At 35.7% G+C, this 12,127-nt stretch overlaps 1 protein-coding gene across 1 annotated transcript in view; it reads left to right on the plus strand.

The window, feature by feature from the left end:
- Positions 1-12,127, plus strand: part of LOC134536501 (5-hydroxytryptamine receptor-like) — a 1,474,690-nt gene that overhangs the window by 1,166,301 nt on the left and 296,262 nt on the right. Inside the window, exon 6 of the mRNA XM_063376223.1 lies at positions 4,522-4,655. Coding sequence (XP_063232293.1) covers positions 4,522-4,655 — 134 coding nt within the window. The remainder of the gene's footprint in view (positions 1-4,521; positions 4,656-12,127) is intronic.

Here is a 12,127-nt window from a genome sequence, read left to right on the forward strand (position 1 = left end):
AAACAATAATTAATATAAACACACAGGTATTAAATAGAACACATATTATTAATTTTAAACTTTCATCTATGAACAGTTTTTTTCTTAGTTAAACCTTATATAGACCATAAATATTTTTGTATATTGAAAAAAGTAAGCATATAGGAATGTTAAAATATTTCTGTGAGTGAATCTGAAGGGATTTAGCGAGTATTTTAAAATTATAATTTTATTAATATTTTAAATATAAATAAAATTAAGGAATGTCAACTTCTTTACCCAAATACTTTTTTTTGCTGTTAATAAAATTTTTAATTTACAAAAAGAAAACTTCATTGCAATTATTTTTGTGTATAACCATTAATGTTTAGACCTTGAACAAAGTCATATGTTATCGTTATAATGTTATTTCCAATATTGCATTATAATTTCATGGAAGAACGTTCGTGAGTGAGCGCGTGAAGTATTTCGTAAACGTCTCGTGGGCAAACTTTATTTCATGCATATTAATTCTGTGAAAATAGTTTCGATCCGCACGGAATCACGCGATGGAAAACTAACCCTGTTACGCGTGGCCTCATGGGTCGGTGAGAAGGGGGTGTTTGTTTTGACCGTGTGGGGGGAAGGGGGGAGGGGACGGTCCCTGAACCTAGTGATTGGCCAATCGCCCGCAGCTTAACGCGTTTACTGTTCGCCAGCCAGCCTCACTTGTTTCGGTAAACACCGTGTTAATTACCCCCTGCCCCTCGCCGCCCGGGTCGTCATGTCGGCCGGCCGTGAGCTACAAACATCGCGCCGATGATAGCGAGAGTTCACAGAAGCAGACACGACCAGAGATTAGCAGCGTTAGCTGTCAGCGTGAAGCCGGTTTCATCCCAACTTTTTTTTACGTGATAACGTCTTATAAATCGATGAACGCCGGCTGCACGCACGAAATAGCATGACTCATTGTCACGTTCCGCCTGAGACGAGCGTGCAAAAACCGGCCAACCACCGTGCGAGAAAATCTTCTATAATATCAAACAGGTTAATGCGGGCTTTTTTAAAGAAGCAATTTAAAATATTTGATATGACGTTATCACGTAAAATTATCGCCCGTAAACCGATTTTACAGACAATCCACCTTTTTCTTTCTTTTGATTTTCACATACCATTATGGCGGGCGTTTGTTTTATATTGGTATCAGTTTTTATTATCAACTGTAGTTATACCGTTCGGAAGAAAAATATATCTAATTATTATTTTTTAATGTTTATATATATTTAAAGTCCGAAATAAATTGTTATAATACAAAGGTAATATTATAAGTTGACATCTATCTCCAATTAAACCTCCGGTACAGGTACAACTGATACAATTGTTAACAAACGACCACCATATTGGTACGTGTAGTGCACTAAAAATCCCCTTCCCATTCTAGCATCACCCCCCCCCCTCCCAAATAGGACGTTATGTGGGCACAACACTCTCGGCGCCGGCACTGATCTGTTCAAGACCCTCCAAACTCTGGTTATCTTTGTTCCTGAACACCCTGTGGTTGCCTTACTGCAGCACTTACAGGCCTTTACGTGCTGCGTTTATTAAAAACTAAATAAATATAGACTCATTATCAAGCGAGTTTGAAGTTTCTTGCGTTTATCCGGAGGACAAGTTGGTGAACATATTGTCAAGCCCATGATATGAAGGTTAGTAAACCGTAACTCTGAGATGAACACAAAAAGGTTTCAAATCTTGCGTTTCCATGCAAAAATATTATGATCCCTAAAGGCTGTTATAAATGTATTATTACCATTAGTAGCGTTGGTGTAACGAAGATGAAATTCTGTTTTCAGGGACTTGGAAATCTTTTAATTTTTAGTAATAATCTGGCAAACTGTTAAATATATTTATTTAGTGAATTTTAGTATTACTATTTCTTATTCTAAGATTATATATTATTATTAATATATTATTATAAATATTCAGTGAAACCTTTATAAATTATTATTGGGTCCCAAAATTCTTTTTTTATTCGAAAATCTTGAATGCTAGGTAAAGTTAAATATGTTTTCTAAAAGTAATATGAAATATATGATTTATACGGTATCAATAGATGTAAGACCATCAAAGGTTCATGTATTATTAAATGTTTAATTTTTCTTATTTGTATGCTGTAATAATTAAATAAGTTAAAAATTTATATATCTTTATTTTGTGATCTATAAATGACTCGATATATATGCCGTCTTAAAATTGTTGACCATTAATATTAAACATGAAACTGAAACTAACTCAAGCCCTCAAAGCTTGTAGTTGAGACATCATAGTGCGATTCCGCTGAACAGGTTTGATTCCATTGGACAGAGATAACCTTCAACACCTAGAGGCTATTCACAGCACTCGAGTCCCGTGCAGTCCCAGAAAATGGGCAGATGTTAACTGTAACTGTTAACTCTATGTCCTCCATGCCTCTCTACGTCAGACTGAGCCCATGAGCGGATATGTGGGCATGCGGTGGTCATGCAAGTAACCAGGTGTCACATAGCAAGGCCTCATGTCGGGGTTGTGGTTGCGATGGGGTCGTATGCATCGCCACTGTTTGCAGCATTTTCTGTAGCCAGGGCTGCAAGTGTGGTCGAAATGGGAAAGTCTGATTGTCAGAGCACAAGTAAAGTAACACTTAAAAAAATTGGTTGTCTGTAAAGTCGGTTTACGGACGATAGTTTAACGTGACAACGTCATAACAAAACATTGATGAAATGATTGATCCAGAAGAAAAGGAAATATAGTATTCGGCCTGAGACTGAGCCGTAAAGGTTTTTGCAACCAAACCATAAAAAATATTATATTCTTTGAGGAATAATTTTTTTTTAATTTTTCTATCTTTTGTATGATAAAATCTACCTCTGCATACTTTTATAAATAAAATTGAATCATTATTATTGAATTATCACTATTTTGTATGGATACAAAGGAGTGAAATGAAATGTACAATTTAATTAATAAATTAACTTTTATTTGCATTCATTATTCAAATATATTTATTACTTTTGAAATGTTACGTGCACCGTATTTATTTTTACTAGTTCAAAAAAAAATTTCGTACATGCCGGGATTCGAACATACAACCTTACGATTACAAAAAAGCACCGCTGACCGCTCAGCCACGAGGCCATACTTGAAATACAATAGTTTCAGAAGTTATATATAAATATTTATAAAAATTTTGTTCACAGTAGGGGAATAAAATTATTTCGTTTTAATCATTCGATTTTATAACAAATACGCATTCCAAATACACCAAAATTATTTATAAGGTGTTACATTATTTTTTAAAACATTGTGCAAAAGATCCCGGTTGTAATATTAATTATTATGTGTAACTGTAAAACACCATTGTTGGTTCAAATCGTATTTGAATATTCAACATTACTTTTAAATAACCGTACCGATTGTGCTGAAAATCGGTGGACGATCGTTAAATTACATAATATTAATAATTCAAACGACGAAACTATGATTGAAAAGTCAAATCGATGGTCGTTCCAATCGAGTGGAAGAGAGATGCCACGCATGCGTACAATGAGCAAACAGGAACATCCGTAGTGGGACATCCGTAGTGGGACACGTTTTCGTGCGTGCAGCCGGCGTTCATCGATTTATTAGACGTTGTCACGTCAAAAATATTTTACTCTTTTACGAGGAATATCCTAGGAAACTTAGTTTGCAAACGATATCATAAGTTGTAAAACCGCAAGGCAGAACTTTGTAAAGTTACAAGTGTCACGAATCTCTGCCTTGCAGGTTTACAAGTCATATCATTGCCAACTGAGTTTCCAAGGAATTTCCGTATGAAAGTAAAAGAGGTGATGACAGTGAAGGGAGATGAAGAGAGCGTTGGGAAACTCGAGAGTTTAATAACTATCGTAAAGCAGCATCGTTGGTAAACAGTGGGGAATGTTCGCTCGTTGCGACCACACAACAAGTAGGGAAATAAAGAAGTACGACTCTTACAGTGGAAACTGAAACCATGTTTCACGTGACATGTGTCGTTATCTGTTGGGCGGGCCCATAACTACCAGCTAATAAACATCGGAATAGAGGTTCTCATACAATAATTTTTTTGTTAATACGTTTTTTTGTTTGTATTAAGTTATCTCCTAGGCGGCGCAAAACTAATTTAATCGTTGCGAAAATACTTAATGCTGTTTTGTAATAAACCGTCATGTAATAAATAAAGGAGTAGGAGGTGCAAAAACTCATAGTATTACACACCACAAAATTAGTGGCCACCTAGAGTGAATTTTCACTGGTTTGTTTGCCAGATAATAGCTTATACATTACTTATCCCAATAAAGTAATGTAGTTATGTCAGCAATATATTATGAAAACTACTATCTAGCGGACGGGCTCATAACTACATCAAAAAACTAGGTCTCAGTCTCGGTAATTAGAGTTTCTCCCCATGGTTGCGAGCGCCATGGAGAGTGACGTGACACGAGTGGTGTCGGTGGCTCCTCCGGCCACCTGACACTGATGCTAGGTGGTTCTGCGCATGCGCAGGTAACGTGTTCGTGATCGCCGCCATCTTGCTGGAGCGCCACCTGCAGAGCGTGGCCAACTACCTGATCGTCTCTCTGGCGGTGGCGGACCTGATGGTGGCCTGCCTGGTGATGCCCCTGAGCGCCGTGTACGAGGTGAGGCAATCTCCGGAGATTCACATATAACTTAGCAAGACTTGATGTAAGCTTTTGGACATACGCCATTGCTAAAGCAATGGCGTATGTCCAAAAGCTTACATCAAGTCATGCACTCCCATTGCACAAATCTTTCACAGACAATATCAATGCCCGGTATGAACCCGGTATGCATATTTCTCTGAGGAAGTTGGAAAAGAAAATGATTGATTTATCACAATGTTCCAATAACATGACTTTTCTCTGTAAATATCGCAGTAAGGGAGTCATTCCTAGGGGACTCACAGTCAAATCCCCGGCTCAACAAATAACCCGGAAAGCCAGCCAAAATCTACTGAACCTTAGCAATGGTTATGTCCAAAATCTTACATCAAGTCATGCACTCCCATTGCACAAATCTTTCAAATACAATAACTTAGCAAGCATAACTTAGAAATCTCAAATACATCCAAGTGATTAAGATGATTTTAATTTGGTTATAAACACGGTACTTACATACAAATAACGCCAAACCCAATGAATCATAAGTACTATAACAGCTTAGAAATACAACTCAGAAAATTTTCAATTTTCGAAAAACATAGCTGTGCACTATCACAAGCTAGAACCACGTAAATTAGAACGTGAAAAAAACTTAGAAAACTCTGAATGGGGTTTTTCTATTTTACTTTTTTTTAGTTTGTGTGTTTAAGATGTCTTGTAAAACTACCTTCCTTAAAACTTCACACGAACGACAATGAGTCTGGATGCACTTCGTATGAGCTTAGTGACCACAAATAATTAAGGATATTGTAGCCCACTAATTATAAAGTTGTGCCGGTAATTAGGTTATTTCGGCACAGTTTTTTTTAAATCTTTTATTATAATTTTAAAATTATTTTTGTAAATTTTATTTTTCTTTATAATTAGTTACAAAAGGATGATGTACACTTTGTTAGGCTTGTGTACCCTACGTAGTTAAACTTTGTGCCAGTGGACCGAAGCACCTTTCTCAGGGACCTATCTGATATTTTGCTAGTCTAATGTGGACGTTAGCAGCCCAGTTGAAATTTTTTAGTTTGCAGTCACGTCCCGGGTTTGTAATATTAATTCCCTGCATGACTAAAATCGCATAGAGCAGCTTCTGGCCTGCAAGCTCTATTTCTTAGAGGCCTGCTGAGACTAGCGTGTCTCGGCACGAACAAGGATCCCGTGGACCTCCGTTCCCAGCCTGGTGGCGTTTTCTGTCCGCCCTCCCCTCTCTCTCCACCCCCCCCTTTGATTCTAAGAATTCTACCCTGGATCATTTCCCTGTGGTGAAACCCGCCAAGGCAGTGGCCTACTCCACTCCCTTACCCTAAAGAGCCCCCCACGACATCTAGCGGCAGAAACTGTAACAACTTCTCTTGGCGCCAGCTCGTGGAGCTAGCGACCGCGACACCTGTGGGCGATCTTGCTAACTCCCCCCTTTATGTCCCCTATAGGCCACCAGAGTGCACCATCAGCTACGCCATAAGGCCCTATGCTTCCTCCTCGCGGCCTGTAATAGTCGCTTGTATGTTGCTTTCTGTACCTGCTGGTAGAGACTGCAGCAGTCGATCTTCGCCGCAAACAACTGAAGTTGTGGCTACGACCACTTCGGGCACCTCTGGATATGTTCGGTCCAGAGACGAACCTTCCCCCTCTTTTTCCCTAGGGCCTACCACCCGTTTTAATTAGGAGCTTTGTCCGCCATCGCCAGACTTGGTACTCTGACTTCGGCTACTTACGGCGTCTCTCGGCGTCCTCTGTGTTAAGAGGCTTTACTTCGGCAACGACGTACTCGTTCGAATCAAGAATGTAGTCATCTGTCTTAAGGGATGTGATACCAGCAAAAAAATTCAGTAGCCAGTCAGTAGGAACATTTAGAACATTGTCATGTCTTAGTTAAAATTCTATTAATTTTTTTTATTTCACTTATCGATGATTTCGGTCGCGTCATCCGCGCTATTCTCGGTCCGCGCCATTTGGATGTCGGTGCGAGACATCTCCTGAGCCCTGGAGCTACACCCTGTTTGGTGAGTTACTTCGATCTTTTTCGTACTTGAATTCCTGTTTGTTGGCCTTCGCGCCGACTGTGTTTGACTGTCTGGAAGCAGGTCAAATTCATTTGGAATTTGGCTTGTGTTTCAGACAGGGTCCAACAGTTGGGTGCCGAAATTACACCTATCATGTTGTGCAGGACCTCAAGCTGCTTTTCCCCCTAAGAAGAGTTTTCCTCCCGGCCAGACGTCCAACTTCAAGTCCCGGGTGACATTTAAAATATAACTTCTCCCTGCCGCCAACGAAACAAATTTAATACCAGCGAACAGTGACATAAAGAACTTGTCATGTCCACCAGTTTGGCCTCGGCTGTTATGCTAGCGCAAGCCCCAAGTGCGCCACCCATCCTACATAATCTATGGGGAGGAAAGTTAGTTCGCCACCCGCCCCTAGATGGCAGACAAAGGATAATGTAAATTAAGGAAACTTTGTCAACCTGCCCAGCATAATTCAGGACAAATATGTAAATACCCAGTGTTGTAACGAGAAGCCTTTGAATTATACAAGTGAATGTAAATATTATTGTAATTCTACTATGTATGCACAGGAATGGTACAGATGTGCCACCCTGATGAATATGTACATACATTGTATATTTACTCTGGCTGAGCTAAGCCAGGCAGAAAGCTCTTCCCAGTAATTTCTGGGTTAATAAAAGTGACAGAATACTTGAGCAGTATTATTTAGGCAGCGACCTCTCTGAAGGACCGCTCCTACCTCTCCCTGCTCTTGGGCAGCGACCCCTGCTCGGGGACCGCTCCCGCTCCTCCCCTCTGCCTGGGACAACTCAAACTTAACCAATAAGAATATATGAAGTTATAATAATAACTATAATATGTCAGGAGAGATACTGCAAATTTCTGTTTCTGTGATTTTTATTGTTGTCAAAAGTATTGTATAACTTATTTTAATAATATCGGGCCGGCCCCCTCTAATAACTTTAATATATTGTGTATACCATGTTATTGTTAAACCAAAACAAAATATTCATTTAATTATTTTTAAATAAAACAGGGAACCTATAGACCAAGCTACTTATGTAGTGTATTTATTTATCATTCACCTTATTCTATTTAACGATCCACTTGCTCCCAAGTTGCTTGTGTGCAGGGAGTACCAAATTGTCTTGTTCTCCACCTCGTGCCACCTCTGGTCAATAACTTTATCTTTCTTAATATTTTGCCCAGCATATTCCAAGGTTTTTTATTAAATTAAAATAATTTAATTTTTGAGGCACGAGGGGCGTAACAAAGTGGTTTCACATTGCCCTCTTTAGTACTGTTACACCCTGTCCTGAATAGAAGATGGAAATTTTCTATTTGTATATTTTCTTCGAACAGGAGACCTTTGGTTCATCGGGGCTCTAACCTTCTGTGCCAATTTGCAGTGGCCCTTATATTTAAATTGTTTTACTATATATATATTTATTACTTATATACATTACTTATCAATGAATATAAAAATACATGAATATTGTGAAGGAAAAAAAACAAACAATTTATTTACCCCGAATCTATGCGTATTTTTGAAGTGCGACTTTAATGTATAATTACCTCAACAGTAGGTTATTATTAATGAAAGGTTTACAATTTGAACATTTTTTATAGAATATATTCACGCAAGGCTTTATTAATGGAACTCGACTTAACTATCTTACAAACTGACTGTATGCAGGCGTTGTTTTATGTATTTACGAGATTTTAGTTTTTCTTACTTTTTTCGAGTAGTAACTGTGATATTGGACGTGAATATAGTTATGTAATGCATCTTCATGAGCAAAATAGCTAAGAATATTGGTGACATTACCAAAAAGTTTTGCACCCCAAAGATGTTCAAAAATTTTTATATTGTTTAACGCGAAAATTTAACACCTATTTAGTTTTAATTTAAGTTTAAGTATCGTTTCCACGTTTTGAAAGCATTACTGTTGTAATAAAGCCATTAACCAATTGTTCTTAAAAGCAGAAAAAAAACTTTTAAAGTTAATATTAACATAAATTAATTGTTAGAACAATGTGCTCACATTCTGTTAAAATTTTTATCAAACTTTTAAGAAGCTTAAAGTATTTTCATAGACAGAATATTTGGTTCAGTTATTCCGAGTGAACCTTAAACACAAAGTTAGAATACAATAACAAAAAAAACATTTCATAGACCTTAAATATAAGCAAGCAAAATATTTTCACATTTTATTTAATCCAAGTAACATTTCATAGTTTACCGAGTAATTGAATTTTGCTCTATATTGTCTGTATTTGAGTATAAATAGCATTATTGCTGTAGTGAGTTCATCCTATATTTGTTAAAATTAATTTTTTTTATATTATTGTAAGTTACATTCTCTACCATTGATTTAATAGCGGATCAAAAATTTACAAGACCTGAAAGTTTATAGCTTTCTCGCTGGTATGAGACATAACACATTCGGTAAGTTTTCTTATAAGATATGTACATTTTAAAATAAAATATATTAGAAAATCAAGTGAAGGAACATGAAACGGCCAGCAACAATATTCCTAGGCAACCGACATAAATTAATATTTAACTCGTTAAAATAAAATTACCAATATTGTTAATCAACAAAAGATGTGCAATTTTAGCAATATCAACCTTATTCATCAAAGCAGCAATTTAAATTGTAAAAAAATATATTTTAATCAATTTCTTTACAAGCCCTTTGTAATGAAAAATTTCATTTTAAATAACATTTAAAATGAACTCAAAATTTCGTGGGCCAAGTTATATGAGAGAATTCCACTTACACAGAGGAGTTTAACGGTAACACGTTTACGTTTATCGTTAAAATTTAATAACGTCTTTATTGATAACTGCTTGAGAAAGAAAGCTATGAACTTTGAAAATAAACAAGATTAAGAAATAAAATAAAAATGTTAACATATAATTTATTTAAGTGTATGGAAATGAATAGTCAAGAATCTATAACAGTTTAAACAGACTATGAGTTTTATTCGGGCTGCTGACTTCGTCCCAGTCTGCAGTTACCGAGAGACTACTCAACCACTTGTTAACTGTAACGTATTTTAAATTTGAATTGAAAGAAAAAAAACATTATTTGAAAGACTTGGATACTACGTACTTTTTCACAAATTTCCAGTGTTTGATGTTGGTTGAAGTGAGCATTCGATTCTCTGCTTCAAATAAAAACATATATCTCTTTTGAGTACCTCACATTTCACTACTATTAACCACCACGATGCATGCAATCAAATAAGTTTTAGTGCTTGCGACAACTATGCTGTCGATATTAATTTTAACCAAAATTTTAATGTTATTCATACAGTTAATTTATTACTGAATAAATACTTCCCTATTCCTACAAATTGTTCATGACATTTTTTGTAACGGCCGCAAAATATTATAGTGTGGTGATCAATATGTCACTTAGTTCATAGTCAAATTTAAATTATTTTATGTTTGTTCGATTTGAAATAAATACATAATATGTTTGTTCAAATAAGTTTTTAATGAATAGCTCCTTTAAGGCCACTTAATTCATAAACTTAAAAATACCAGATCGTGTTTTTTTTAAAAATAATGAATGCTGCTTTGCTGAACGTCCAGTTAAGTTTACCGCGAGCTAAAATAGGTAAACCCATCTCTCAAAGTATAATATGTTGTGTTATACTTCGCAGCAGTTGTACTGTACTACAAAAACACACGTCTGTAACTATCTCACAAATGAATTTAATCGATGTTGTACAAGTAGTACAAAATAAATTGTATTTACTTTATTAATGACAAAAGAAAGTTTAGAAGTTTATTATAACTCTTTCATAGACAAAATAATGGTTCCTTATACTGTTAATTGTGTATAGAGAAATGTCAATATGTTTTTCACTAATTTGTTTCATAGAAAAAGTAGAGAGATATAGAAGTGAGACTTTTACAGTGGCGCGACATGGGGCGCTATCTGTTTTATGGACCCATTATTATTAACAAACATTTATGTATATATTTTAGAAACCATTGTTTTAGGTTAAGAACATAAATTTATCTATTTTATAATTAATTACTCAGTAAAAGTGATTTAAACTGTTGCCAAAATCACTTTATGCTTTTTTTGTAATATAAATTCATGTTTTACATAAATGAATAGGAGATGCGAAAATTTCTGGTTTGCCACACCACTAAAAATGTAGCTGCCAAAATAAAGTAAATTTATTTTCACAGGGTTGTTTGCCTAATATAAGCTTAGGCATTACTTCTCACAATCAATTAAGCTATGTTTGCAGTATATTATGAAAGCAACTATCTTGCCGGTAAGCCCAAAACTACTTCAGAAACTAGGTCTCAGTCTCGGCAAATATAGTTTATCCCGCATGATCTGTTTATCTATGACGGCAGATATAAATTATTTTATGTTTGTTTCTCAGGAGTTTAATACTGTATAGTTATTGAAAACCCTGTTTTGGAAAATAAAATGATGAAAAAATGTAATTTTTTTCTAACCAAGCAAGGTTAGTTAGGTTGTAATAATAATTCTGTACAAAGGAAGTTCTCAGTGAAGTCAGGTATTTTTACACGAGTATGTTTAACTTTACCGTAGTAATTTACTATAAAAAGTTATTAATTAATTAAGGTTTACGTTTAGCTAATAAAGAAGAATAAATTTTTTAATGCATATTACAAAATACGCTTCTAAATAATCAAGTGAAAGGAAGATGGCTAGGAAAACTTAACTGTTCAATTGCAATACGAGTATCAAGGAAATAACATATAATTATCGTGTATGTATATTGGGTAATGAGGTTAACAACAACAGATTAGTATCATTCGGTGATAAATTAAGATAAATTTTCAGAAGGAATGCCAATTAAAATTTGAAATTAACTCCATTTTTATACATAATTTTTATAGGAATATTCAGGAAACGTATGTCATTATTAGTTCCAATTATAACTAAAATATTACGTATGAATATATATTCCCTATGTGAGATTTTATTTGGAAAATCTTTGTCCAAATTCACTAACAAAGTGGTCAGAAAAAAATTATGTGCTTTATTATTGACAAGTAATGGTAAAAGTAGGTTTTTAAATTACTAAAATATTTTTATGGACGTTATTATTTTTGATTTGAAATAATGTAAAGAATAATGTAAAGACACTATCCTTCGAACACTGCCAACGTTTATCACCGCCACAGACCTTATCTTCCGGATTCGCCTCCTTAGTCCTTCAGCGACCTGGCAATGACTTTGACACGACCTGTCGTGTGACAAAAGTCAAATTCCTTGTTTATTAATCGGCTAACACAACACTCATCTAGGCTGTCCAATTCCTGACCCATGGGTACTTGCGTCACTGTTGCTCGCTATGCCGTGGACTCGCTCGTCACTTTCTCGTCCAGCGAGTGAAATATGTGACCTACACCGGTGAGTACATTCAGTT

Source organism: Bacillus rossius, chromosome 11 (genome assembly GCF_032445375.1).
Source record: "Bacillus rossius redtenbacheri isolate Brsri chromosome 11, Brsri_v3, whole genome shotgun sequence".
Lineage (NCBI taxonomy): Eukaryota > Metazoa > Arthropoda > Insecta > Phasmatodea > Bacillidae > Bacillus > Bacillus rossius.